Source organism: Scyliorhinus canicula, chromosome 18 (genome assembly GCF_902713615.1).
Source record: "Scyliorhinus canicula chromosome 18, sScyCan1.1, whole genome shotgun sequence".
NCBI lineage: Eukaryota > Metazoa > Chordata > Chondrichthyes > Carcharhiniformes > Scyliorhinidae > Scyliorhinus > Scyliorhinus canicula.
Genome location: NC_052163.1, coordinates 114,259,962 through 114,285,356, shown reverse-complemented (window position 1 = coordinate 114,285,356; position 25,395 = coordinate 114,259,962). Strand labels below are relative to the sequence as shown.

At 45.1% G+C, this 25,395-nt stretch overlaps 1 protein-coding gene across 2 annotated transcripts in view; it reads left to right on the top strand.

The window, feature by feature from the left end:
• Positions 1-25,395, top strand: part of LOC119953624 (hippocampus abundant transcript 1 protein-like) — an 86,075-nt gene that overhangs the window by 22,366 nt on the left and 38,314 nt on the right. Inside the window, exons 1-4 of one of the 2 annotated variants that reach the window (XM_038778076.1) lie at positions 18,506-18,612; positions 20,704-20,799; positions 21,793-21,855; positions 24,279-24,406. In XM_038778076.1, the coding sequence (XP_038634004.1) occupies positions 20,791-20,799; positions 21,793-21,855; positions 24,279-24,406 (200 nt within the window). In that variant the 5' untranslated portion in view covers positions 18,506-18,612; positions 20,704-20,790. Of the gene's footprint in view, positions 1-18,505; positions 18,613-20,703; positions 20,800-21,792; positions 21,856-24,278; positions 24,407-25,395 lie in introns of those variants that run through there. The other variant, XM_038778074.1, reaches the window with a different exon arrangement.

Here is a 25,395-nt window from a genome sequence, read left to right as displayed (position 1 = left end):
GGGTCTAGGACCTAGTTGACAGTTTATCATGGATGATTGGATGCGCAGAAATGGCCTGTGATGCTGTTTCTGTCTTTGCGCCCCCCCCCCCCCCCCAACTCCCTGTGATCATGCTGCTTCAGATAAAGAACTCGCTTCGTGGGAAATTAGGGTCAGCTGCAAGCGTTTGGCATGGTATGTAGGAACTGCAAAGAGTGGCCCGGTTGTTTTGCGCTGTTTGTGTAAGCCGTACTTTAATTGCTGATGTACTGTACTGCTGAATGACCTTTATGGAAAAATATAAATACAAAGTGAAAGACATTAATAAGGGGATAGATGTTAATTTGTTAGAAGTGCTGGCCTTCAAAATCTAACCTTTTTAATAAATGTGAATATTAGATTCACAAGCTTCTCTTTTGTTTGTTGATGTTATAAATCAAAGTAGAAATACTTGGGTGGGATTCTCCACTCCCGCGGCAGTGTGTCCACGCCGTCGTAAACGGGCCGCTCCCACGACTAATCCTGGCCCCTTCAGGGCCAGCCTAGCCACCCGACCCTTATACGCCGAGGTCCTGCCGGCCCGCAGCAGGTTAGAACGGCGCCGGTGGGACTCTGCTCTTTTCTTACGGCTGCTCGGCCCAACTGGGCCGAAGAATCATGCGGCCGGTGCCAATGCCACTGATTCTCTGCTCTGCGGAGAATCTCGTGCCGGCGATTCTCCGACCCGGCACGGGGTCGGAGAATCCAGTCCCTTGCGTTTTGTACACTGCACCACGCTGATTTTATGCGTCAGCTTGGAGATGCTACCAGCTTTATGAAATAAAATGTTCACTTTGTTTTCTGCACCTTCAAAGATTTTCTTCTGCCCTGAAGGCACTGGGGTATTTAATGGACACTAGCTGCAATATCTGAACTATGAGAGTGAGTGGTGTAACCAGCTTGGACTCCGTGGGGATTGAACCTGGGATCTTCTATATTGTTGGGTATTACTTATTTTCGAGTCTGTTGTGGCTCAGTTCATACACTGTCATCTTTGAATCACTGAATTCTGGGTTCAAGTCCCAGTTCAGAACTTGAGCACAAAATCGACACTGAACTCTTTCGTGCGGCACTGAGAGAGTAATTAATTTTTAGTAATCTTTATTGTCACAAATAGGCTTACATTAACACTGCAATGAGGTTACTGTGAAAGGCCCTAGATGCTACGTTCCGGTGCCTGTTGGGCACACAGAAGGAGAATTTAGAATATCCAAATGACCTAACAGCACGTCTTTCGGGACTTGTGGGAAGAAACTGGAGCACCTGGAGGAAACCCACGCAGATACGGGGAGAATGTGCAGACTCCGCACAGACTGTGACCTAGCAGGAAATGGAACCTGGGACCTTGGAGCTGTGAAGCAACAGTGCTAATCACTGTGCTACTGTGCCACCCATGCAGCGCTGTCTTTTGGTTAAATGCAAGCCCTATTTGTTGGGTTGTAAATGTGAATGATTCCATGCCAGGTTTTTTGAAAAAGAGTTAGGGGAGTTATCTGCAATATTTATCCCAGAATCAGCATCGCACAAAAAAACGTTTACCTGATTCTCATTGGCTGCAAAGGACTTTGAGATATCCAGTGGCCCTGAAAAGTGCCATTATAAATACAAATCTTTTCCTTTTTTTTGTGAAAGGGAAACCTCATTTAGCAAAGCTGACATTGAGTATTTCTATAAATTGCAGAACATGTATTTGTAATCATAAGAACATAAGAACTAGGAGCAGGAGTAGGCTATCTGGCCCCTCGAGCCTGCTCCGCCATTCAATGAGATCATGGCTGATCTTTTGTGGACTCAGCTCCACTTTCCGGCCCGAACACCATAACCCTTAATCCCTTTATTCTTCAAAAAACTATCTATCTTTACCTTAAAAACATTTAATGATGGAGCCTCAACTGCTTCACTGGGCAAGGAATTCCATAGATTCACAACCCTTTGGGTGAAGAAGTTCCTCCTAAACTCAGTCCTAAATCTACTTCCCCTTATTTTGAGGCTATGTCCCCTAGTTCTGCTTTCACCCACCAGTGGAAACAACCTGCCCGCATCTATCCTATCTATTTCCTTCATCATTTTAAATGTTTCTATAAGATCCCCCCCCCTCATCCTTCTAAATTCCAACAAGTACAGTCCCAGTCTACTCAACCTCTCCTCACAATCCAACCCCTTCAGCTCTGGGATTAACCTAGTGAATCTCCTCTGCACACCCTCCAGTGCCAGTATGTCCTTTCTCAAGTACAGAGACCGAAACTGAACACAATACTCCAGGTGTGGCCTCACTAGCACCTTATACAATTGCAACATAACCTCCCTAGTCTTAAAATCCATCCCTCTAGCAATGAAGGACAAAATTCCATTTGCCTTCTTAATCACCTGTTGCACCTGTAAACCAACTTTCTGTGACTCATGCACTAGCACACCCAGGTCTCTCTGCACAGCAGCATGCTTTAATATTTTATTGTTTAAATAATAATCCCGTTTGCTGTTATTCCTACCAAAATGGATAACCTCACATTTGTCAACATTGTATTCCATCTGCCAGACCCGAGTCCATTCACTTAACCTATCCAAATCCCTCTGCAGACTTCTAGTATCCTCTGCACTTTTCGCTTTACCACTCATCTTAGTGTCATCTGCAAACTTGGACACATTGTCCTTGGTCCGCAACTCCAAATCATCTATGTAAATTGTGAACAATGGTGGGCCCAACACGGTTCCCTGAGGGACACCACTAGCTACTGATTGCCAACCAGAGAAACACCCATTAATCCCCGCTCTTTGTTTTCTATTAATTAACCAATCCTCTATCCATGCTACTACTTTACCCTTAATGCCATGCATTTTTATCTTATGCAGCAACCTTTTGTGTGGCACTTTGTCAAAGGCTTTCTGGAAATCCAGATATGCCACATCCATTGGCTCCCCGTTATCTACTGCACTGGTAACGCCCTCAGAAAATTCCACTAAATTAGTTAGGCACAACCTGCCCTTTATGAACCCATGCTGCGTCTGCCCAATGGGACAATTTCTATCCAGATGCCTCGCTATTTTTTCCTTGTTGATAGATTCCAGCATCTTCCCTACTACCGAAGTTAAGCTCACTGGCCTATAATTTCCTGCTCTCTGCTTACCTCCTTTTTTAAATAGCAGTGTCACGTTTGCTAATTTCCAATCCACCGGGACCACCCCAGAGTCTAGTGAATTTTGGTAAATCATCACTGGTGCATCTGCAATTTCCCTAGCCATCTCTTTTAGCACGCTGGGATGCATTCCATCAGGGCCAGGAGACTTGTCTACCTTTAGCCCCATTAGCTTGCCCAGCACTACCTCCTTAGTGATAACAATCCTCTCAAGATCCTCACCTGTCATAGCCTCATTTCTATCAGTCGCTGGCATGTTATTTGTGTCTTCCACTGTGAAGACCGACCCAAAAATCCTGTTCAGTTCCTCAGCCATTTCCTCATCTCCCATTATTAAAACTCCCTTCTCATCCTCTAAAGGACCAATATTTACCTTAGGCACTCTTATATTTACCTTAGCCACTCTTTATTGAAATGGAACTTGTGACTTACAAACGTTGAGCATGAAATTGATGCCACTCAGGCTAGAAATTATCCAGGAGTTAACTCTGTCTTTCCCCCTTGGGATTTATGTGTTTGGTGACTAAGCACAATATTCTATTTACTGTCTGCAAATACTTCAGTCTCTAATGGAATGAAGATTACGCTGAATAGTTACAAAAAAGGCATGTTAAGTTGATTTTCCTATGGGAACAGGAGTACTGGTTGTTTTTAACCCCTTCTCCGTTCAGGTGCTGGGGTGGAGAGGCGGGTGAACGGCTGGGACTGCGATGCTAGTTGCAGTAAACTGGGTGCTGTCAGCTGGCTCTGCATAAACCAGAGATGCATAAACCATGCACAGGATTGTTTTGATATGGGCGACTTCCAGTGGCGCATTGAATGAAATGAATGAAAATCGCTTATTGTCACCAGTAGGCTTCAATGAAGCTACTATGAAAAGCCCCTTGTCGCCACATTCCGGTGCCTGTCCGGGGAGGCTGGTACGGGAATCAAACCGTGCTGCTGGCCTGCTTGGTCTGCTTTAAAAGCCAGCGATTTAGTCAAGTGTGCTAAACCAGCCCCATTGTGAGAGGGAGGTCTCATATTCGGTAGCTCTGACCAGGGTCTGTGATTTCGGCTTTTTTGCCCATTTTCCAAGAGATTTTTGCAGGAAAACATTCTGGATCGGTATTACAGGTCCCTGCACCAAACTCCAAACGGAAGGGAAGGGGAAAAGAACCATGAAACCCAAAATGGTCAGTTATTCTGCAGACTCTGAGGCCTTGCATAGTTCCTCTGTTGAGAAAATGGCAACGGAAGTGCTGCAGGTATTGGCTGCCCCGATTAAGGTGGACATGCTCTTGGATGTGCTGGCTAAAGAGTTCACTATAATTTCGAAAAGCAGTGGAAGTTGGTACAGGAGGGATTGTGTAAGTCATTTGAGGAAGCACTGGGCCGTGTCCTGGGTGGATCTTGATGAGACCGTCGAGGCAGTGAAGAAGCATGGTGAGGGGCTGAAGAGCGTGGAGAAGGCGCTGACGAGGCACGGTGAGCAGCTTGCGTTGTTAGAAGCCAAGATGGCGGGGTGGCTGATGAGACTAAAAGGTTGAAGGCTAAGGTCGACTGCAAAGAAAATCAATCAAGATGGCAGAACCTGAATCGTGGAATTGCTGGAGGGGGCGGAGGGCTCTAATCCCAGGGTGAATATCTTTCAGAGATGCTTTGGATGGTGGCTGGTTTATAGTGTTCTTGTGTCTGGAGATAGTAATGGACACCGTTAGGTGATTGGTGGGAGGGCTCTACCTGAGGTGGTGACCATTTATCTCTCAATTCAAAGAATTAGTTATCATCCGCTCTTAGTGGGATGTAGTTGTGGGGCTTGGTGTGGGGGGGGGGGGGGGGAGGAGAATGCGGCGGTTATGATAGTGGTTGAGTGTTCCTTCTATCGTGTTATTAACATGGTAAATTTATCATCTATGAGCCATTTCCTCGGCTTTGTTGAAGTTGAGGTCGTGTTTGTTATCTTTTTAAAAATAAATTTACAGTCCCCAATTCTTTTTGTCCAATTAAGGGTCAATCTAGCATGGCCAGTTCACCTACCCTGCACATCTTTTTGGGTTGTGGGGGTGAGACCCATGCAGAAACGGTGACAATGTGCAAGCTCCACACGGACAGTGACCCGGGGCCACGATCAAATCCAGGTCCTCGGTGCTGTAAGGCAGCCGTGCTAACCCATAATTTCACATGCCTACTTTGAACTGTGTACTTTTGGATGATTGTATTTCCCTAAACTTGCATTGTGCCTGACAGGAATATTTTTTCTGAGACCCCGATAGTGTTGAAGTGCTGGTGGGTATTGGTTTGTTAGTTTAAGATCATTCCTGTAAGGAGCAGATCAGCAGCATCAATTCGCTAAACCTGAAGTCCGTAAATATGAGCTTTACAAAAAGCTGGTGCCTCACCAAGTCCCAAACACTTATCATCCCTGTGCTTCCTGGTGTACATTGGCTCATTGTCCATCAACTCCACTATTTAAAATATTCTCACAGCTGTGTTCAAATTCTCCACGACTATCTAATCTGCCCCAGCCCAGGCCCCTCATCATTTTGAATACCTCTATTAAATCTCTGCTCAATCTTTTCTCCAGTGAAAATAGTGCCAATATCTCCAGTCTATCTACATCAAGCATTTTCAAAGTTGGGGTCGCGGGGCCGTCCGTCGCGGTGCTCCCGATTGCGCAAAGTCGCACACAATAGTGGGCTTTTAACAATGCCGGCTGCGAGCGGCCTTCAAAATGACAGCCGCGACCATAAAAAAAATGCGGGTGCACTGCGCATGCGTCCCTGTTCATTGGTGCGCCTGCACAGAACCACGTTCCTAACGTGTGTTCTAATATCAAAACACGTCGATATGCATTCTGGGTGTTTACGCTTCGTAACTGCTTGTTGGGTAGGTTTTTCCTGTAAGCCTATTGAACTAACAAGACAAGAAATTTTAATTGATTGTGGAATGCAAACTTATTACGCTGTATTTTATCATGCAGCTAGAGATGGGCTGGGAGACCAGGTTGCCCACATAGTGATATAGGGAGGCGGGAAGGATGCACATTTGCGGGGGCAAGGTGGTGGAGGCACACCTGAAATTTTCCTGCCACCAATCTACCTTGCACAAGCTCAATTTGAGCGGCTTCCTGCACTGAGGAGTTCCAGTGAGTGGAGCTCCTCAGTGCAGGAAACGGGATTAAGTGCGGCCTTGGCGCCCCCCCTGCTGAGGCCCCGAATTTCAACAGAGTCCTGATAAAATAGAATGGTCTTTACCGGCACTGCGAGCTCATCCTGAGACTGTTTCAATTTGCATTTATGTAGCACCTTTCATGACCTCGATGTTCCCAAAGTGCTTTACAACCGAGTCAGTATTTTTGAAGTGTAGTCACTGCTGTAAGATAAGAAACGCAGCAGTCAATATGTGCAAACAGGCTCCCACAAACAATGACCAAATAATCTCTTTCAGTCATGTAGGTTGGGAATTAATGTTGGGGCGCAAAGGTCGGCCGGCGTGGGTCCCGAAGGTTGGCCGGTTGGTAAAAATGGGTCCCTGGAAAAAAAGTTTGAAAAACACTGATTTACATAACCAAAGTCTGCCATCCATGAAACCATTCTTTTATATTTTTTCTGCACTCTCTATAAAACCTGGAACTCCTTTCCTAATAGCACTACCTACACCACGTGGACTGCAGCGGTTCGAGAAGGCAGCTCGCCACCACCTTCTCAAGGGCAATTAGGGACGGCCAACAAATTTTGGCCCAGCCAGCGAAGGCCACATCCTGAAAAAATGATATTTTAATAAAATCCTAGAACTGGACCCATTACCCCATCTACCACCTTCAACATTCACTTCTTCCATTACCGATGCACAGTGAAAGCTGGATGCACCATATACAAGATGCATTGCAGCAGATGCTTGGGAACGCCACTGCCTGCAGTTGTCCTCCAAACTTGGAACCATATCACTGTTCCTTCCTTGCTACTGGGTTCCGAGCAGCACTGTGGGTTTGCCTACGCCATCTAGTATGCAGTGATTCAAGAAGACCACAACACCCGCATTCCATTAAAAAACATTTTTTAATTACAGGACCAAGTGAGTTGAAGTACAAATAAGTTATTATCTGACTAGCAGAACAGACTCGAGTAGGTGAATGGGCAAACCTCTTCCTTTGTACCTCCCTACGTCTGCAGAACTGATTAATTTGCATTGAGGTTGAGATTAGAAAATTCACACAAGTATTGTTCTCGAGTGGCACAGTATTGGAAATCTCACTGTGGAAATTGGGCCAGGTGGTGGTGTATTGTCACTGGACTAGCAATCTAGAGACCCATAGCTGGGGACTCAGGTTTGAATCCCACCGTGGCAGATGGTGAAAATTAAATTAAATCCCATAAAACTCTAGAATTAAAAATCGAATGATGACCATGAAACCATTGTCAATTGTTTTTTTTTAAACACAGCCGGTTCGCTCATGTACTTTAAGGAAGGAAATTTGCCGTCCTAACTGGTCTGGCCCACATGTGACTCCAGATCCACAGCAATGTGGTTGCCTTAATTTCCCTCCGAAATGGCCCAGTAAGCCACTCAGTTCAAGGGCAATTCGGGATGAGCAATAAATATTGGCACAGCCAGTGACGCCCACATCCTAAGAACGAATAAAAAAAGTCAGCTGTATTTTTTTCAGTTGTGTTGTTTCCGTCCTTACATTAAATTACTCAATTTTGCAACTAAACTGATTAGTGATGGATGATGTTTAGTTTTAAGTTTGTTTTCTTTCCTCAGATTTTATTGAATCTGTTTGCCTGTGCTGCTATCGGAACTGACAAAACGAAAAGCACCCAAAGTAAATCATCCGATGTTAAAAAGTTTTAGTTGAATTATCTTTGACCCTTTGCTTTGTTATTGATTGTTTCTGTTGAAAGAGCAAATGTCCAACCTCAGTTTAAACAGAAGTGAGCTGGTTTTTATATGACCTGTGAACTGATTGGAAGATTCTGACTTCTAAACAATTGTGGCCAGTGCAATGCGCCTTTACTGGTGCATGTGAGAACCATTTTCTTGGGGGCAATTTAGTGTGGCCAATCCACCTACAGTGCACATCTTTTTGGGTTGTGGGGCTGAGAACCACACAAATGTTGGGAGAATGTGCAAACTCCAGACGGAACATGGGCTCGATCCTGGCCCCGGATCCTCGGCACCCTAAGGCAGCAGTGCTAACCGTTGTGTCACCATGCCGCCCTGTGAGAACCATTTACAGTGCATATGTGGATTTCTGTTTTGCCTTTTTACTATTATAAAGACACTTTTGTGTTAGCTGCTACTGACATTTATTTTGTGCACATATGTTTCGAAATGTCTCGGTGAATGACATTTTTTTGCCGTGCCAATATCTCGCATTTCATTACAGAGGTGAAATGTGAAGAGGACTGGCTTGAGAATAGCTTGTTCACATGTGTGACCTGAGTTTGAATAATGGTCAAACAGGAATAATGGAAGTCTCCCATCTCCCTGGTGTTGGGGTTTCATGATGGTATACTGCAGTGTCGATCCATTTCTCAGTGGGCTTACTCACTCAAGACTGTCCACAGTAAACTCAGACCCTGGGATTCTGATCTGGGAAATACTAAACATTAATTCCGCTGGTATGAGTCTAGAATTAAAGATCACAATCCCTGGCTATGGTGTCGGCCAATTAGAATCAGATGTGAAATTTTTTCACTCAAGATTATGAATTCTTTAAATTTTCTGCCCAGAACGCAGTCGATACTCAGACATTTGAGGATATGCAAGAATTAATAGATTTTTGGCAGGCAGGGATAGGGGCTGGAAAGTGGGGTTGAAGGTGGCACAGTAGCACAGTGGTTAGCACTGTTGCTTCACAGCGCTAGGGTTCCAGGTTCAATTCCCGGCTTGGGTCACTCTCTGTGTGGAGTCTGCACGTTCTCCCTGTGCCTAAGTGGGTTTCCTCTGGGTGCTCCGATTTCCTCCCACAAGTCCCAAAGGATGTGCTTGTTAAGTGAATTGGACATTCTGAATTTACCCTCTGTGTACGCGAACAGGTGCTGGAATGTAGCGACTAGGGGCTTTTTAAAAAATAAATTTAGAGTACCTGATTATTTTTTCCAATTAAGGGGCAATTTAACGTGGCCAATCCACCTATCCTGCACATCTTTGGGTTGTGGGGGCGAAACCCACGCAGACACGGGGAGAATGTGCAAACTCCTCACAGTGACCCAGGGCCGGGATTCGAACCCAGGTCCTCAGCGCGGTAGGTAGCAATGCTAACCACTGCGACTAGGGGCTTTTCACAGTAATTTCATTGCAGTGTTAATGAAAGCCTACTCATGACAATAAAGATTACTATTATTACAAGTAGAACATCAGCCATGATCATATTAAGTAGTGGAGAAACTGTGAGGGGCTGTATGGCCTATCCCTACCTTTCTGTTATGAACCATATTACAGTAGTCGTCCATTATTATTATTGTAGTACTTTCTCGTACTAAACTCAACTTGAAACCAGTTTTCTTTATTGATACCAATTTTCCATTTGGTACCATTTTCTGTCTTTTTAAAGAACATTAAAAGACATTTTAAAGGGTGGCACAGTAGTTAGCACTGCTGCCTCACAGCGCCAGGGGCCCGGGTTCGATTCCGGCATTGCATGGCTATGTGTGGAGTTTGCACTTTCTCCCTACGTTGGCGTGGGTTTCCTCTGGATGTTCCGGTTTTCTCCCACAATCCAAAGATGTGCAGGTTAAGTTAAGGGGATAGGGCAGAGTGGGTGGGTGAGTGGACCTGGGTGGAGCGCTCTTTCAAAAGGCATTCGATGGACGAATGGCCTCCTTCTTTTTATAAATGACCTAGACGAGGGCGCAGAAGGATGGGTGAGTAAATTTGCAGATGACACTAAAGTCGGTGGAGTTGTAGACGGTGCGGAAGGATGTTGCAGGTTACACAGGGACATAGATAAGCTGCAGAGCTGGGCTGAGAGGTGGCAAATGGAGTTTAATGTGGAGAAGTGTGAGGTGATTCACTTTGGAAAGAATAACAGGAATGCGGAATATTTGGCTAATGGTAAAATTCTTGGTAGTGTGGATGAGCAGAGGGATCTCGGTGTCCATGTACATAGATCCCTGAAAGTTGCCACCCAGGTTGATAGGGTTGTGAAGAAGGCCGATGGTGTGTTGGCCTTTATTGGTAGAGGGATTGAGTTCCGGAGCCATGAGGTCATGTTGCAGTTGTACAAAACTCTAGTACGGCCGCATTTGGAGTATTGCGTACAGTTCTGGTCGCCTCATTATCGGAAGGACGTGGAAGCTTTGGAACGGGTGCAGAGGAGATTTACCAGGATGTTGCCTGGTATGGAGGGAAAATCTTATGAGGAAAGGCTGATGGACTTGAGGTTGTTTTCGTTAGAGAGAAGAAGGTTAAGAGGTGACTTAATAGAGGCATACAAAATGATCAGAGGGTTAGATAGGGTGGACAGCGAGAGCCTTCTCCCGCGGATGGGGGTGGCTGGCACGAGGGGACATAGCCTTAAATTGAGGGGTAATAGATATAGGTCAGAGGTGGGTTTTTTACGCAAAGAGTGGTGAGGCTGTGGAATGCCCTACCTGCAACAGTAGTGAACACGCCAACATTGAGGGCATTTAAAAGTTTATTGGATAAGCATATGGATGATAATGGCATAGTGTAGGTTAGATGGCCTTTATTTTTTGACTTCCCATGTCGGTGCAACATCGTGGGCCGAAGGGCCTGTACTGCGCTGTATCGTTTTATGTTCTGTGTTCTGCACTGTTGGTGTTCTTTGATTCTATGGCGTCCGTTATTCCTTTTCTGACTTGCTCTCTTCTCCCCTCACCTAGCTCATTTGTTTTTCTGAATTAATTAGGTCTAGTTAGCATACTGACTTCCCCCTCCTTTTTAAAAAGTTTTAAATTAAACCTTTATTGTTGCTGTTTGAAATATGTTCAACACCTTTATTGTCGTGGCCGTTGTTCTCGGGTTGCTTATTGGGCAGCATGGTAGCAGAGTGGTTAATACAGTTGCTTCACGGCTCCAGGGTCCCAGGTTCGATTCCAGGCTTGGGACACTGTGCGGAGTTTGCATGTTCTCCCCGTGTGTGCGTGGGTTTCCTCCGGGTGCTCCGGTTTCCTCCCACAGTCCAAAAATGTGCAGGTTAGGTGGATTGGCCATGCTAAATTGCCCTTGGGGTGGGTGGGGTTACTGGTTTACAGGGATAGGGTGGAGTTGAGGGCTTAAGTGGGGTGATCTTTCCAAGAGCTGGTGCTGACCCAGTGGGCCAAATGGCCTCCTTCTGCACTGTAAATTCTATGATCTTCACATTTGGCTCATCTAGAACATAGAATATTGCAGCGCAGTACAGGCCCTTCGGCCCTCGATGTTGTGTCGACCTGTGAATGTATGATTGATTTCAATTTCTCATAACCATATCTAGCAACACATCCGTGCTGAAGGCTGATTAACGCAATGCTTGAGGAAAAGTTCCTGTGCATATTTTAGGAATTAATTTCCCATCCTTTATTTTCACCCTCATGAAGTGGAAAATCTCCAGAACTTTAATTATTATTCCTACCTTTCCTTCAGTCTTGTTCCTCTTTGTAACTATTCTTTCTTTTTTTTCTGATCCTGTTTGGGTTTATTCTCAGATGCACCACCCATTTAAAATACCCTGTCACACTCCCTTAGTTAACCTTTTTTTGCAAAGGTTAGCACCCTCCCATTTTACTTGTACCATTTCCCATTCCATCTTTGAAGGATGCTTCCATGTGTCCGCAGAACTGGTGCCAATGCTCAATGAAATGGCATGTCTCTTCCTGGAAGCTGATCTTTAGCCAGGTATTAAATTTCCCAATCTTTCTGTTCTAACATGGCTGGGATGTCATCCTGAAATTAACAGCTTTGCAGTCCAAACTGCTAACAAAATCGTGGGAAATCACTGTGGCTGAACAATAGATATCCAACCTAATCCACTTTCCAGTTCTTGGTCTATAAGCACTGTAGGTTACAGCATTTCAAATGCATACCCAAGTATTTACTTCAAATACGATAAGGGTTTCTCCCACCGTTTCAGGCAGTGACGGCCAGATTCCCGATCACCGTTCCTGAAAAAAATATTCCTCAAACCTCTCTCATGCTTCTGCCAGTTAATTTAAATCTCTACCCTCTGATTATTGACCTCTCTGCCAATGGAAATAAGTCCTTTAACTATCCACCCGATCTCGGCTCATAATTTTATACATCACAACTCCTGAGGTGTGGTGATCCTCCGGTTAAATCACCACCAGTCAGCTCTCCTCTTCAAAGGGGTAGCAGCCTACGATCTTCTGGGACTATGACAACTTTGCAATTACCGGACATCACAATTAAATCATGCTTCAGTCGTCTTGGTTCCACAGGAAACCACCTTGACCTATCCAGTCTTTCCTCATCGCTAAATTTCTTTATTCTGTGCACCATCCTCAAATTTCCTCTGCACCCTCTTAATGCAATCACATCCTTCCTGTAATATGATGACCAGAACTTTTACTGTGGCCTAATTAATGTTTTATACAGTTCTCACAGAATCTCTTTGCTCTTGTATTCTATGGCACAGTTAAAAGGGGAAAGTACCCAAAGTCTACCGTACCTACCTGTCCCACTTGAGGGATCTGTGGACATTCTCTCCCAGGGCCCTATTGCACTTTACACTTCCTGGTATCTGGGAAGGAGTTGAAGGCAAAAAAATGTTGAAATACAGAATACAGGACCTGCTGAGGAAAAGCATCATCTGACTGGAGAGAGGCACAGCTAAGAAGTTATCTGTTATAACCCGCATGGGTATTATGGGGCAGGGATGATTCACTACCCCGTACATTTTGCAGAATACAAACTCTCCTGATAAGGGGGCAGGGGATCCTTAACAATGTTTGCTTCGTACAAATGGAGTCGGCCAGTAAGACACCAACAGGAGAAGACCCAGCAGGGAACTACTGGAGCTGTACATACTTTATTTTACACTTTAAAATATTAAGTTTTGTTTCTCGACCAACTTGGTGTGGACTCTTCGCTGTCCTTAAAATGGCAATGAGATGGCAGCACGGGAGCGCAGTGGTCAGCATTGCTGCCTCACGGCACCGAGGTCCCAGGTTCGATTCCGGCTCTGGGTCACTGACCGTGTGGAGTTTGTACATTCTCCCCGTGTTTGCATGGGTTTCTCCCCCACAAACCGAAGATGTGCAAGGTTGTGGGGGATTGGCCATGCTAAATTGCCCCTTAATTGGAAAAACTGAATTGGGTACTCTAAATTTAGAAAAAAAATGTTTAAACTGCCAGCGAGAATAAACATTGGTTAGCTATTGCCACTTCTGAGCCACTTCCCCATCTTTATTGGACATGGGTAGGTATTTTCCTTCAGTTGTGCCTCTTTTTGGACGGTTGGACATGTTTGATGCCAGACTGGAAGATTGGAATCAGTAAACAGAGGATGCGTTCCTTTCTGGGTGAACAGTATCTCCAAGAACGACACCAGGTAGCCATTTTACTGCCTGTGGCGCGTGCACATTCAGAATAATACGGAGCCTTACGTACCCATTGACTACGGACACTAAACTTTTGACGTGTTTGTGGCCTAAGTGGGGCAGCATTTTAACCCAACCCTGTCTGTAATAGCACCGTGATACCAGCTTAATACTGTACCACTGAAAGGACCCCAGGTGAGTCCATCGCTGGGTTCTTATCGCGGTTACAAAAAAATATGGAATTCTGTGCATATGGCACCGCTTTGTCTGAAATGCTACGTGACAGCTTGGTTTGCGGCATTAACAATGCAGACTCTCAAAGAAACTACTGGCCGAACCTTACCTAACTTTGCAACAGGCCATCAGATTGCACTGTCACAAGAAAGCACAGAACGATGGTGCAGGAGTTAGAGGGAACGCCTTATGGTGTGCACCCTCCCCATCCCGCTGCCTTTGCTCTAGACTGAACGTTGTGAAAGCCAGACCTGATGGCTGACGGATGACATTCCCGGTGGGTGTTTTCCCCAGGGTCCCCAAAGGAGGAGCCGGGTCACTGTGGGACTTTTGGTCGCTGATCCCAATGTGCTCATAGGCCACGGGTGAACCAGAGGTCCAGACACCCTGGTCAAGGCCACCGCCAGCCCAGGGCCTGTACTTTGCATTTAGATGAGCCAGAATAGCATCGCAGACCCCTGTGTAGCCCCCATTAGGGTTGCAGTATAAGTGAATGGCCACCTACTCAATATGTCGTTGGACACCGGTGCAGTGATCTCCATGGTCGGTCAGTGGATGTTTGACTGCATTAGGATGGGAAATCGGACCTTGGATTTGACAAATACCCTACACGGGAGAGCCAGCTGATATGTGGGTGTGACTGTTATCCCGGTGGTTTATGGATGCTAATCGGCGTGCCTCCCGCACATCGTGGTAAAAGAACGCACCCAGCCTGTTGTGCTGTGACTGGCTGCGTCATCTACAACTGCAGTGGCAGCACGTTCTTCCGACAAGTTCCGATGGTTTGGGTGAGGTGTTAAGAAAATTCCCCCGACGTGTTCCAACCCGGTTTGGAGGGGGGAAAAGGGGGCCACAGCCCGGATACAGGTCGATCCGGAAGCCCCGCCATGATATTTCTGAGCATGCCCAGTTCCCAGTGCTTTGCTGGAAAAGATGGAGATTGAGCTTGGTCGCTCGGAATCTTTGGGGATCATTAAACCTGTCCAGTTCGCAGATTGGGCAGTACTGATGGTACTGGTCATGAAGCTGGACAGCACTGCCTCACGGTGCCGAGGTCCCAGGTTCGATCCCGACCCTGGGTCACTGTTTGGAGTTTGCACATTCGCCCTGTGTTCATGTGGGTTTTGCTCCCAGAATCCAAAAATGTGCAGTGTAGGTGGATTGGCCATGCTGAATTGCCCCTTAATTGGAAAAAATGAATTGGGTACTCTGAATTTATATTTAAAAAATGAAGCTGAACAAAATGGTTCATTTATGCGGGAATTATAAATTAACGGTGACCACAGCTTTGCAGATGGACCGCTACCCCATGCCCCGCATTGAGGACCTTTACACAAAGCTTACGAGTGGGCCTATCGAGCCGCGCGTATTTGCAGCTCAAGTTGCATGCTGACTCTTGCAAGTATGTCACCATCAATATGCACAGGGGCCTAAACAAGGCTGCATTCAGAATGTCCACGCCCGTGCTATTTTTCATGATGCAGAACCTCCTGTGGGGGCTCCCACTTGTAGCTGTTTATTTAGATGATGTGCTGACAACGGCAGCCTCTGAGCAAGAGCACTCGAAAAACCCGGAGGTGGTATTGAAGTGGATTTCTGACGCTGATGTCCGCCTACGGAGAGCGAAGTGCGAGTTTCATGCGAGGGAGGTAGTCAACCTCGGCTATCGGGTGGCCTGCGAAGATCCACACCCCATCGCACAGACGGTGCACACTATCCAGCAGGCCCCACCCCGATGGATGCCTCGGAACTTCAATATTTCCTCGGTCTCGTTAGCTATTACGGGAAGTTTCTTTCGAACCTGGCTACCACATTGGCTCTCTTACACCTCCTTCTGAAAAAGGATCATGGATGAGCCTGGTGCCGGCCACGGTAAACCGCTCTTCATCGGGTAAAAAACAGTTGTTGCCTTCCAGGTTACTGACCCATTCTGATCGTGCCAAACCCTTGCTCATCACGTGACGCTTGTCCCTATGGTATTTGGGCCGTTCTGAATGAATAACGGAAGGGAATGGCCCATTTCCTTCGCTTCCCATACGTTGACTGCAGAGGAAAGGAAGTAAACACAGATTGAGAAGGACGGTCTGGCGGTGGTGCTAGCTGTGAAACGGTTTCAGCAGTACATCCACGCCTGTCATTTTACTGTTGTTGCAGATCTTGAGCCTTTACTCGGACACTTCAAAGAGGATAAAGCGATTCCGCCCATTGCTCTGCATGCATCCAGCGCTGGGTGTATTACTAGCCGCCTACGAGTATTCTTTTGAACCTCTAATTGCGAATGCAGACACAGAGCAGGTTGCTTTTAACGAACAGCTCCCTGTCGACCCCAAGATGGTCGAGGTAGTCGCGAACCTGAATTTCATGGACATATTGCCTGTCACAGCGACATGGATCTCAGAGTGGACCCCGGCAGACCCGATCCGTTGGAAAATTCAGCACATGGCATTATACGGTGGGCAGCGTTTGTCAACTCCCAGCCAAGTTGAAGGCATTTTACTCCAAGCTGTCTGAGTTGAATGTAAGGTATGGTATCCTGCTGTGGGGAATATGCATAATCATCCTCGACAAAGGACAGGAGTTAATCTTGAAAGACCTCCACAATGGTCATCCAAACATGTCCAAGATGAACATTTGACATGCAGTTGCGTATGATGGCCGGGCCTTGGTGCAGACATCCTCTGTTTGCCAAGGGCATGAGAAGCTCACGCCGACTGCCCCAGGCATCATTGGGAATTGCCCGGCTTTCCATGGGCACGGCTGCTTGCCGACTTTGCCGGCTCGTTTCAGGGGTCCATGTTCCTCTTCGTGATTGACGCACATTCAAAGTGGCTTGAGGTGCACAAGATGGCGGGAACCACTTCACGGACGACCATCAAGAAGTTGTGCTTGTCATTTTGCACGCACGGTCTCCCTGCAGTACTTGATAATCTTTATTGTCACAAATAGTCCTACATTAACACTTCAATGAAGTTACTGTGAAAATCCCCTTGTCGCCACATTCCAGTGCCAGTTCGGGTACACGGGAGAATTCCGAATGTCCAGATGACCTAACAGCATGTCTTTCAGGTCTTGTGGTAGGAAACCAGAGCACCCAGAGGAACCCACGCAGACACTGGGAGAACATGCAGACTCCGCACAGACACTGGGAATTGAACAGGTGCTGTGAAGCAACTGTGCTACCATGCTGCCCACAATTCGGGATTGATGGTTACTAGCTCGTTTCTTATTTAGCTACAGGACCACTCTTCACAAAGTGTCTGGGTTGCCACGTGGAATTACTGATTGGCCAGAGAATTCGCCCCCGTCTTAGCATGATTTTTCCAGACATGGGTGCGAATGTGCACCACAACCAGGAGCAGCAACGGCTTTGGCGTCTTTGGCACTTTGTACCAGGTGACTCCGTGTTTGTTTGAAACTTCGCCGACAGTGCCCAGTGGATCCCCAGCATTATTTATCGTCGAGAGGGCCAGCCTCTTACCAGGTGCAAGCCCAGGGTCATACTATGAGAGCACCGTGACTATATTGGGGCCAGGTGACCGCTTCTATAGAAAGTTCCTCATCCTCAGAAACTACTTCTAAAACCACATCTATTGCCTGGCCACAGCACAAACTCGTCTTCGAAACCTCGAACCCCATCTGCTGCCTGATCGGGCCTCCGCAGGGCCCCAGTGTGTCAGGGCGCCGAGATGACTGCAGTTATCGACTCTGATTCGGAGATGGAAACGCGGGATGTCTCTGATGGGAGATCCACGCCCTCTGAAATGGCAGCTAATGCGACGTTCGTGTCGGAAGTGGCAATTGCCTCCTGAGATGCACATCCTCCGATCCAGCACCTCGGTGGATGACGCCCAGCCGAACGCCAAAAGGATCCGGCACCCTCCTTCTGAACTCTCCCAATAAGGGGGTGGGGTCCCGTACCAATGTTTACTTTGTCTAAATTGAGTCAACCAGTGAGGCACTGACCAGACAAGACCCAGTCAGGAAATACTGGAGCTGCACATAATAAAGTGGGAAATAAAATAAGTTGTTTTTTGACAAACTCGTTGTGGACTCTTTGTTGCCCTTTACAAAATGATCTCTCGCCAGAGGGTCGGAGTAGCTGAGTGCAAGTGGCTAGGGAAAATAGGACAAGATTTATGGGGTGATTTGAAAATCAGGATAAAGTCTGTGTATAAGGGGAACAGGCAGCTTGGATTGAGAGTGTATAAGACTTGCTGAGAGATGGAGATGTTTTTATTTTGACCAATTTAATTGTATTAAGGGAGAGGCTTAGGCTGTGTTTCACATCTGTTTGTGATCTGATGTAGCTGGGTTTACTGGGTTCTGTTGTGTTGCTCTGTTTCCACATAAGTTGTTCCTGATGTTTGAGTAAATTTATAACGTAATAATTTAGGCTTTCAGTATCGCTGGATGCAAGTTGAAAATTTACAAAACTATTGAACTCGGAAAAGCTCAAATCTCCTTAAGCCTATTTATTGGAGGGTAAATCTATGAATAAATAATTTAAGGATTGTGGTGAGGTGGTGTTTGGTATGGTGCTTACCTCTTATAGAACATTCCATTAGCTAGCTCTACACCAAGAAAAGAATAATATGATTCAAAAATTCAATTATTAATTTTCAGATGAATAACAACTCCACTAGAAGATTTTGATCTTTTTCCTCGGTGATTTATGTATGGTTGTACTGTTGATTGAGGATAATGGACAGAGAACAACTTTCTTGTGATTAAGTCAGCTGGTAAGCTCATGAACTGTTTATTGTGCACATATTGAGTTGTTTGTCTGGACCCTGTTTGGTCGACAGATGTTGAAATTATTGCGTAGACCAAGCAAACTTTTTTGTATATGTTCTCATCAGCTTGCATTGTTTCAGCAGCTCGACACCAGGCATGTATTCACTATATTAAAAGTAGTGAATTTGCTTAGGTCACTGCTTATTCAAACTGTTAGCGCTAGTATGAAGGGATGGAGTGCATTCAACACTCTTAACATTGATTCATTGGGGTTTTGCTTTGCTCTGAAGCTGCATCTAAGAGCAGGCTTGAAACACCAAAGTGAGACTGTGTGACATTTCCTGGAGAAGGGAGCCTCGTTCAGTTGATTTCAGAGTTGATTCTGATTGTAACAATCGAGTTACACATAAAGGTTTAGCAGTGGTACCAAGCTGAATTTGCTTGTAAACCTGTAATGCCACATTAGTGTCAGACATTGACTGTAGCAGTGTTATTTTATCTCCGGAAAAACACTCTTGATGTAAGCTCAATTTGGAGAGGCCTCTGAAAAACTTGCCATTCATGAACGGTGACTACTTAATTTAACTTGTGCAACAAAACCTTCTTAAATAATTCAATACCAAGCAATTGGAACAGAAGGAGGACATTCAGCTCCTTGAGCCTATCCTATTGATCAGCTTCTTAAATTCATCCATCTATTTTACTTCCGTTCCCTTAATCCTTTTGCCCAAAAAATCTCTTACCTATCTCAGTTTTGAAATTTTCAATTAAACTATTTCCACAGCTGATAAGAAAGCAGATGAAATGACACTTCCATATTCATTCTAAAAACACTCCATTGAATTTCTTTGTTTCTCTTTTTCAGTGGAAAGAGCCCAAGTAACTCCAGTATCTCTGTATAGCATCGTTTCCCAATCCTGACCCTATCCGAGTGAAATTCACCTTCCTATAACGGGTAGGACTGCTCCAATCCGGCCAACTCTGAAGCTTACTCAAAGCTTTTAATACTTGTCCATTAGTCAGTTTTCTGACCATGCTGCTGCATTACCTCTTATGCCATGTGTCTACATTTAAAAAATAAATTTAGTGCCCAATTATTTTTTCAAATTTAGGGGCAATTTAGCATGGCCAATCCACCTAACCTGCACATCTTTGGGTTGTGGGAGTGAGACCCACACAGACATGAGAATGTGCAAACTCCACACGGACAGTGACCCGGGATTGGGATTGAACATGGGCCCTCAGTGCTGTGAGTCAACAGTGCTAGCCAACGTGCCGCCCACATGTACATTCTTTTACAAGGCTCTTGAGATACCTTTATCTAAAGCCTTTTTATAAAACTATAAACACAACATTACGGCATTCCTTTTTTCAGTCACTTTTTCTTTCAACTGAAGCAAGTTGACCAAGTTTATGAACCCATGCATTCTATATCTGCTCTAATTATACTGGGAATTATGGATTCTAAGAGTTACCCACAAGTGGTGCTTAGCTTGTTATTTTTCTCTAATCAATCTTTTCCCCCTTCTTGGATAAGTGCTACATCAGTTTACTGTCCAATTCATCAGCACTATTTTCAGATTTAAGGAAGATTGAAATATTGTGCTCAGTCCTTTAGCTGAATGCCCTCTTGCTTCTTTCATTAAATCGCTGGCTCCTTGGATTTACTGGAAGAGTGGCATTAGGAGTAGTTTCTGTTCGGACAGTTTGTGGGGCTGGTTAGCTTGGTTGGTTAGAATGTGATGCTTCATAACGTTAATGGAGTCGGTTCAGTTCCTATACCAGCTGAAGTGGATGTTGGGGGGGGGGCCTGCCTTGTCTACTTGCCCAATGTAAATCATGGCATAATTAAACCACAATTAGCAAGCCTTCGATAATGAGGATAAGAGAGGGATAATTTGCATTCCTAAAGCCACCAGATGACAGAAGGGACTTCCATCAGTGTGGCACTCCTTCAGTCTTGGATTTGATCTTAAATTATATGCCGGTCTAAGATTCCTGACTCGAGCAACTCCTGACCAAAGCTGATGCTCCAACTAAGAGTTATGAAAATTATGGTGTTCCTTTGGATTGATTTATTTGTTTTTTGTTTTCAGCCACAAGGGATAGGTGAGCCGAGTGTTTACCATGCAGTGATTGTCATCTTTTTGGAGTTCTTCGCTTGGGGATTGCTGACGACTCCTATGTTAACTGTGAGTACAATGTTCACTATTTACCTTTCTTTGAATAATAACTCCCATCGACAGTTCAATGTGAAAATCCCCAACAGGGTGTTAACCAAGCCATGTGCATTAGGCAAGTTCCATGTTCTATCGCTAGTTTCTCAGCTGAGATGGAGAACTGTTGTATTCTTGGCGAAGTTGTACCACTGATTGCTGTGCTGTGATTTGACTGTTGCTGAAACATGCACAAGTAACCAGCTGACCAGACTCACGGGAAGAATGGCGGGTTGTGAAAGTGTTGATGACCTCTAGAATTGTACCCCAGCCGTATTTATTCATACAGTTTTAAGCACCGCTGTAACTAAATTGCTTCAGTGCAACTGCACATTGTTGGAATGCCTCAGAAATCCACACCAGCCCCTTGTGTCATCTGGCAGAGCAGTGAAACTGTGACTCAAAATCATCCCACTGTTTCAATCCTTCAGTGATCCTTGCTGGAAACGCATTGAAAGTATTGTTCAGGATGACGACGCAAACTGTTGTGATCCACTCCTGTGGATTCCTCAACAAACTGCCGAACAGTTCTTCAAGAAAGATAGGGAAAGGAGAAATTTTGCGGTAGATTTAAGGGGGATTAAATGCTGGAGGTAATACTTTGGAAAACTGTTACCATTTGGGTGTTATGTCTTGCTTTGCCCTGACTCCTACAATCTATTTATTCACATTGTAGAATAAAAGCTTGAGAGTAGGAATGCTCCAGCTCCAACTTCTGCTATGAAAAAGAAATACATTACACGAGTGCCATCTGCTTCTGACACATTAGTTGTGTGCACCTGGTAGCTGCGCCAAAGTACGCTGACAACCTTGGTCACAGTGGCAAGGATGCTATGATTTTGCTGCTGACTGCAGAGGCCTGTGTGTTGTCAGATTGTAGCAGCTGCACAGTGTAAAGTGGCTTAGGAAAGAAATGTACTTTTGCAACTCCGCATTATGATTTTGTGAGATAACATCTCGTTTCCTTAGGTTTTGCATCAGACATTCCCTCAGCACACGTTCCTAATGAATGGACTTATTCATGGGGTGAAGGTAAGAAAATAAAATTGCATAAGCTGTACTGGAAGCAAAACATGTCTCTGTTCTGTTTGACTTAAATGGCTAGCTCCAAACTAGACTTGTTGCCTTAGTTAAAGAACCAGCAGCAGCTTTTTGTTGGCCTGCATGTGTGAAATTGCAAAACTTTTAAAAGTAGTAGAAAAAGAATGTGGGACATTAGAAATGAAAGAAAATGGTGAAAACTCAGCTGATTCAAGAACGTGGAAGAGGAGGGGTGGGGCTTAATATTTAAATCTCAATTCTTTCAGATGGATTGTCTTGCACTGTGCCGTTTTAGTAGTTTGTTTTGACTCACAAAAGCACCAATTAATGCACTCCAGCTAAGTGGACTAACCTCTTGTCATGTACTGAATGTCATGTACTAATCCCTTATATTACACATGTAGCCCCATGACATTCAATGGCATCCCATCACTGAAATCCCATCATCAACATCCCCGCCGCCCTCGCCCCCTGACCACTACTGACGAGGTACAAGTCCAGGATTGTGATGGAATACTCTTGACTTGCCTGGTTGAGTGCAGCTCCAACAACACTCGAGTAGCTCAACACCATCCAGGACAAAACAGCCTGCTTGAATGGCAGCCCTTCCAGAAACATTTGCTCCCTCTACCAACCAACGCACAGTAGCAGCAGTGTGTACCGTCTACAAGATACACTGCAGGAACTCTCCACGTTCCTTCGGCAGCATCTTCCAAACCCACGACCGCTACCATCTAGAAGTACAGGAGCAGTGGCTAGCTGGGAACATCACCACCTGGAAGTTCCCCTCCCAGTCACTCATCATCCTGACTTGGAAATATATCACTGTTCCTTTATTGTCGCTGCAGCAAAATCATGGGCCTCCCTTCCAAACAGCTCTGTGGGTGCAGTTATACCACATGAAGCAGCCAGCTCACCAACACATTATCAAGGGCAGTTAGGGATGGGCAATAAATGCTGGCCTAGCCGGTGATGCCCAAAACCCTTTAAATTTTTTTTTTTTAAAGATGAGGGCAAAATAAATCTCCGCTGCTACAGGAACTGGATGGATCAGCACTTTATATTTAAAACTGTAATGAGTTTATTTATCATTGGCTGTGTTTTTAAAAAAAAAAGTAAATGCGTATTTAGTTTTGATTCACTGACATTGAATGTACCTTTTCCACGCTGATTGCAATGATTAAAAAGGTGGCCCACCACCACCATCTCAAGGGGCATCTAGCAACGGGTAATAAATGTTAGCCGTGCCAGCGATACCCATATCCTGACAAACTTCTAATTAGATATTTGCTACAAAAAAATTAGGTGCAGGAGTAGGTCATTCAGTCCTTCGGGTCAACTCAACCATTCAATGAGATTTTGGCTCAAAATGTGGCACTACTTTCACTTGCCCTCCTATCCTCGATACTCTTCGATTTTGGATTGACAAGGGTGTCAATCAAATTCAGCCATAAAAATATCGAATGACTCAGCTTCCACTGCTCTTTGGGGGAGAGAATTCCACAGACTCTAAGCCTCTGAGAGAATTTTTAAAATCCTCAGCCCTTTCGTAAATGGGAGACCCCTTACTTCTAAACTGTATCCCCATAGTTCTAGTCTCCCCCACAAGGGGAAGCATCCTTTCAATATCCACCCTGTCAAGTATCAGGATCTTTTATGTTTCAATAAGATCACCCCTCATTCTTCTAAGTTCCAATGGATACAGGCCCAATCTATCAAAACTTTCCTCGTAGGATAGCCCCCTCGTCCCAGAAATCAGTCGAGTGAACCTTTTCTCAACTGCTCCTAATGAGGAGACCAAAACTGTACACAGTACTCACATCACGCAAAGAGCTGTACAACTGTAGCAAAATGCCTACTTTTAAATTCCATTCTCTCTGCGTTTTCCTTGTCCTGTGAGGAAGTAGAAAAATCACCGGTGCAGCCACTCAGTCTTTTGGGGCAAGACAGGAGTGGTGCCGGCCTTAAAGAAGGACTTCCTATCTGACCTTTTAGCAACAAAACATTGTTTCCTTGCTTTCAAAAATGGTTTTATTCAGGAAGCTGGCTGAACTTGAGGATGCAAGCAAACTTAATTAATTGAGATATAATTGTTGCCCTCTGAAACTTGAAGTATTCATGTTCCTAACATAGTCAGACTAATAAATCTTCCCAGCAGTGACTTGGGACATATACTTTCACTTTCAGCCTGAATTGCTATATTAATGCTTTAGATGGGTTCTAGTGAAGTGTTTTCTGTCTCAGCTCCGTTCTGTTACCAACAGGTCTATTGATTTGCCTCCAGCATGTTCAGTTTTCTATTTCCGGTTTCCAGCATTTTGATTATTTTTCCGCTGTCTAGAATCAACGTCTCTGATAAAACCATGGCGAGTGTAATATTTTAATTACTTCTAATGACTTGCTTTGATCTGCAGGGAATATTATCGTTTCTCAGCGCTCCTCTGATTGGAGCTTTGTCGGATGTTTGGGGCAGGAAGTCCTTTCTTCTCTTAACTGTGTTCTTCACCTGTGCCCCAATTCCTCTCATGAGAATAAGTCCGTGGTGAGTGTCTGCAAGTTGCTGTATTACATTCCAAATCGGAGCATAAACAAAACCAGTATCTATCCGAGACACTTTTAATAGGTTTCTATGCCACAATGTGAGAATAGGTTTGGGGATTGATTCGCATCTAATCTCAGGAAATAACTAAAATTGTAACGTATGTTTTCAAAACTTATCCTGTACTTCAATTTGTTACGGTTGACTGGATTCCTTCAGACTACCTAAATATTCCCCCCGCCCCACAATTAAGGGGCAATTTAGCATGGCCAATCCACCTACCCTCCACATCTTTTGGAGACCCACGCAAACATGGGGAGAATGTGCAAACTCCACATGGACCGTGACCCGGGGCCGGATTCGAATCCGGGTCCTCGCTGTTGTGAGGCAGCAGTGCTAACCACTGCACCACCGTGTTGAACTCCCTTCTTGTTGCATCAGGGAGTCTTGAGGCAGGTTTATACCGGAGCCTTTTATGTAGAGTGTTGCTAATTTGCCCTCCACCATCAAAGCTAGGATTTGTTGGCTAGCCACTTCTGACCATAAGATATAGGAGCAGAACAAGGGCACTCGGCCCATCGAGTCTTGTCTGCCATTCGATCATGGCTGATATGTTCCTCATCCCCATTCTCCTGCCTTCTCCCCATAACCCCTGATCCCCTTATTAATCAAGAAATCCCAAATTAATCGAGAACACCAGATTTGTGCTTGAGGTGCAGTTACCCACAGGACTACAGACTTAAGAGCTGGAAAGTGGAATTAGACAGAATAGTTCATTCTTATATAAGAACAGAAGAACTCTGAGCAGGAATAGGCAGTTTAGCCTCTCAAGCCTACTCCACCATGAAATACAATCATGGCTTAGGGGCAAGATCATTGTGGCATCAAGAACTTAAATTACAAGGGAAGGCCAAAAATGTTGGAGTTGCTTGAGAGACTTTGAGCTGATTTAATTGAAGGTTTCAAAATTGTGAAGAAATTTGACTAGTTGA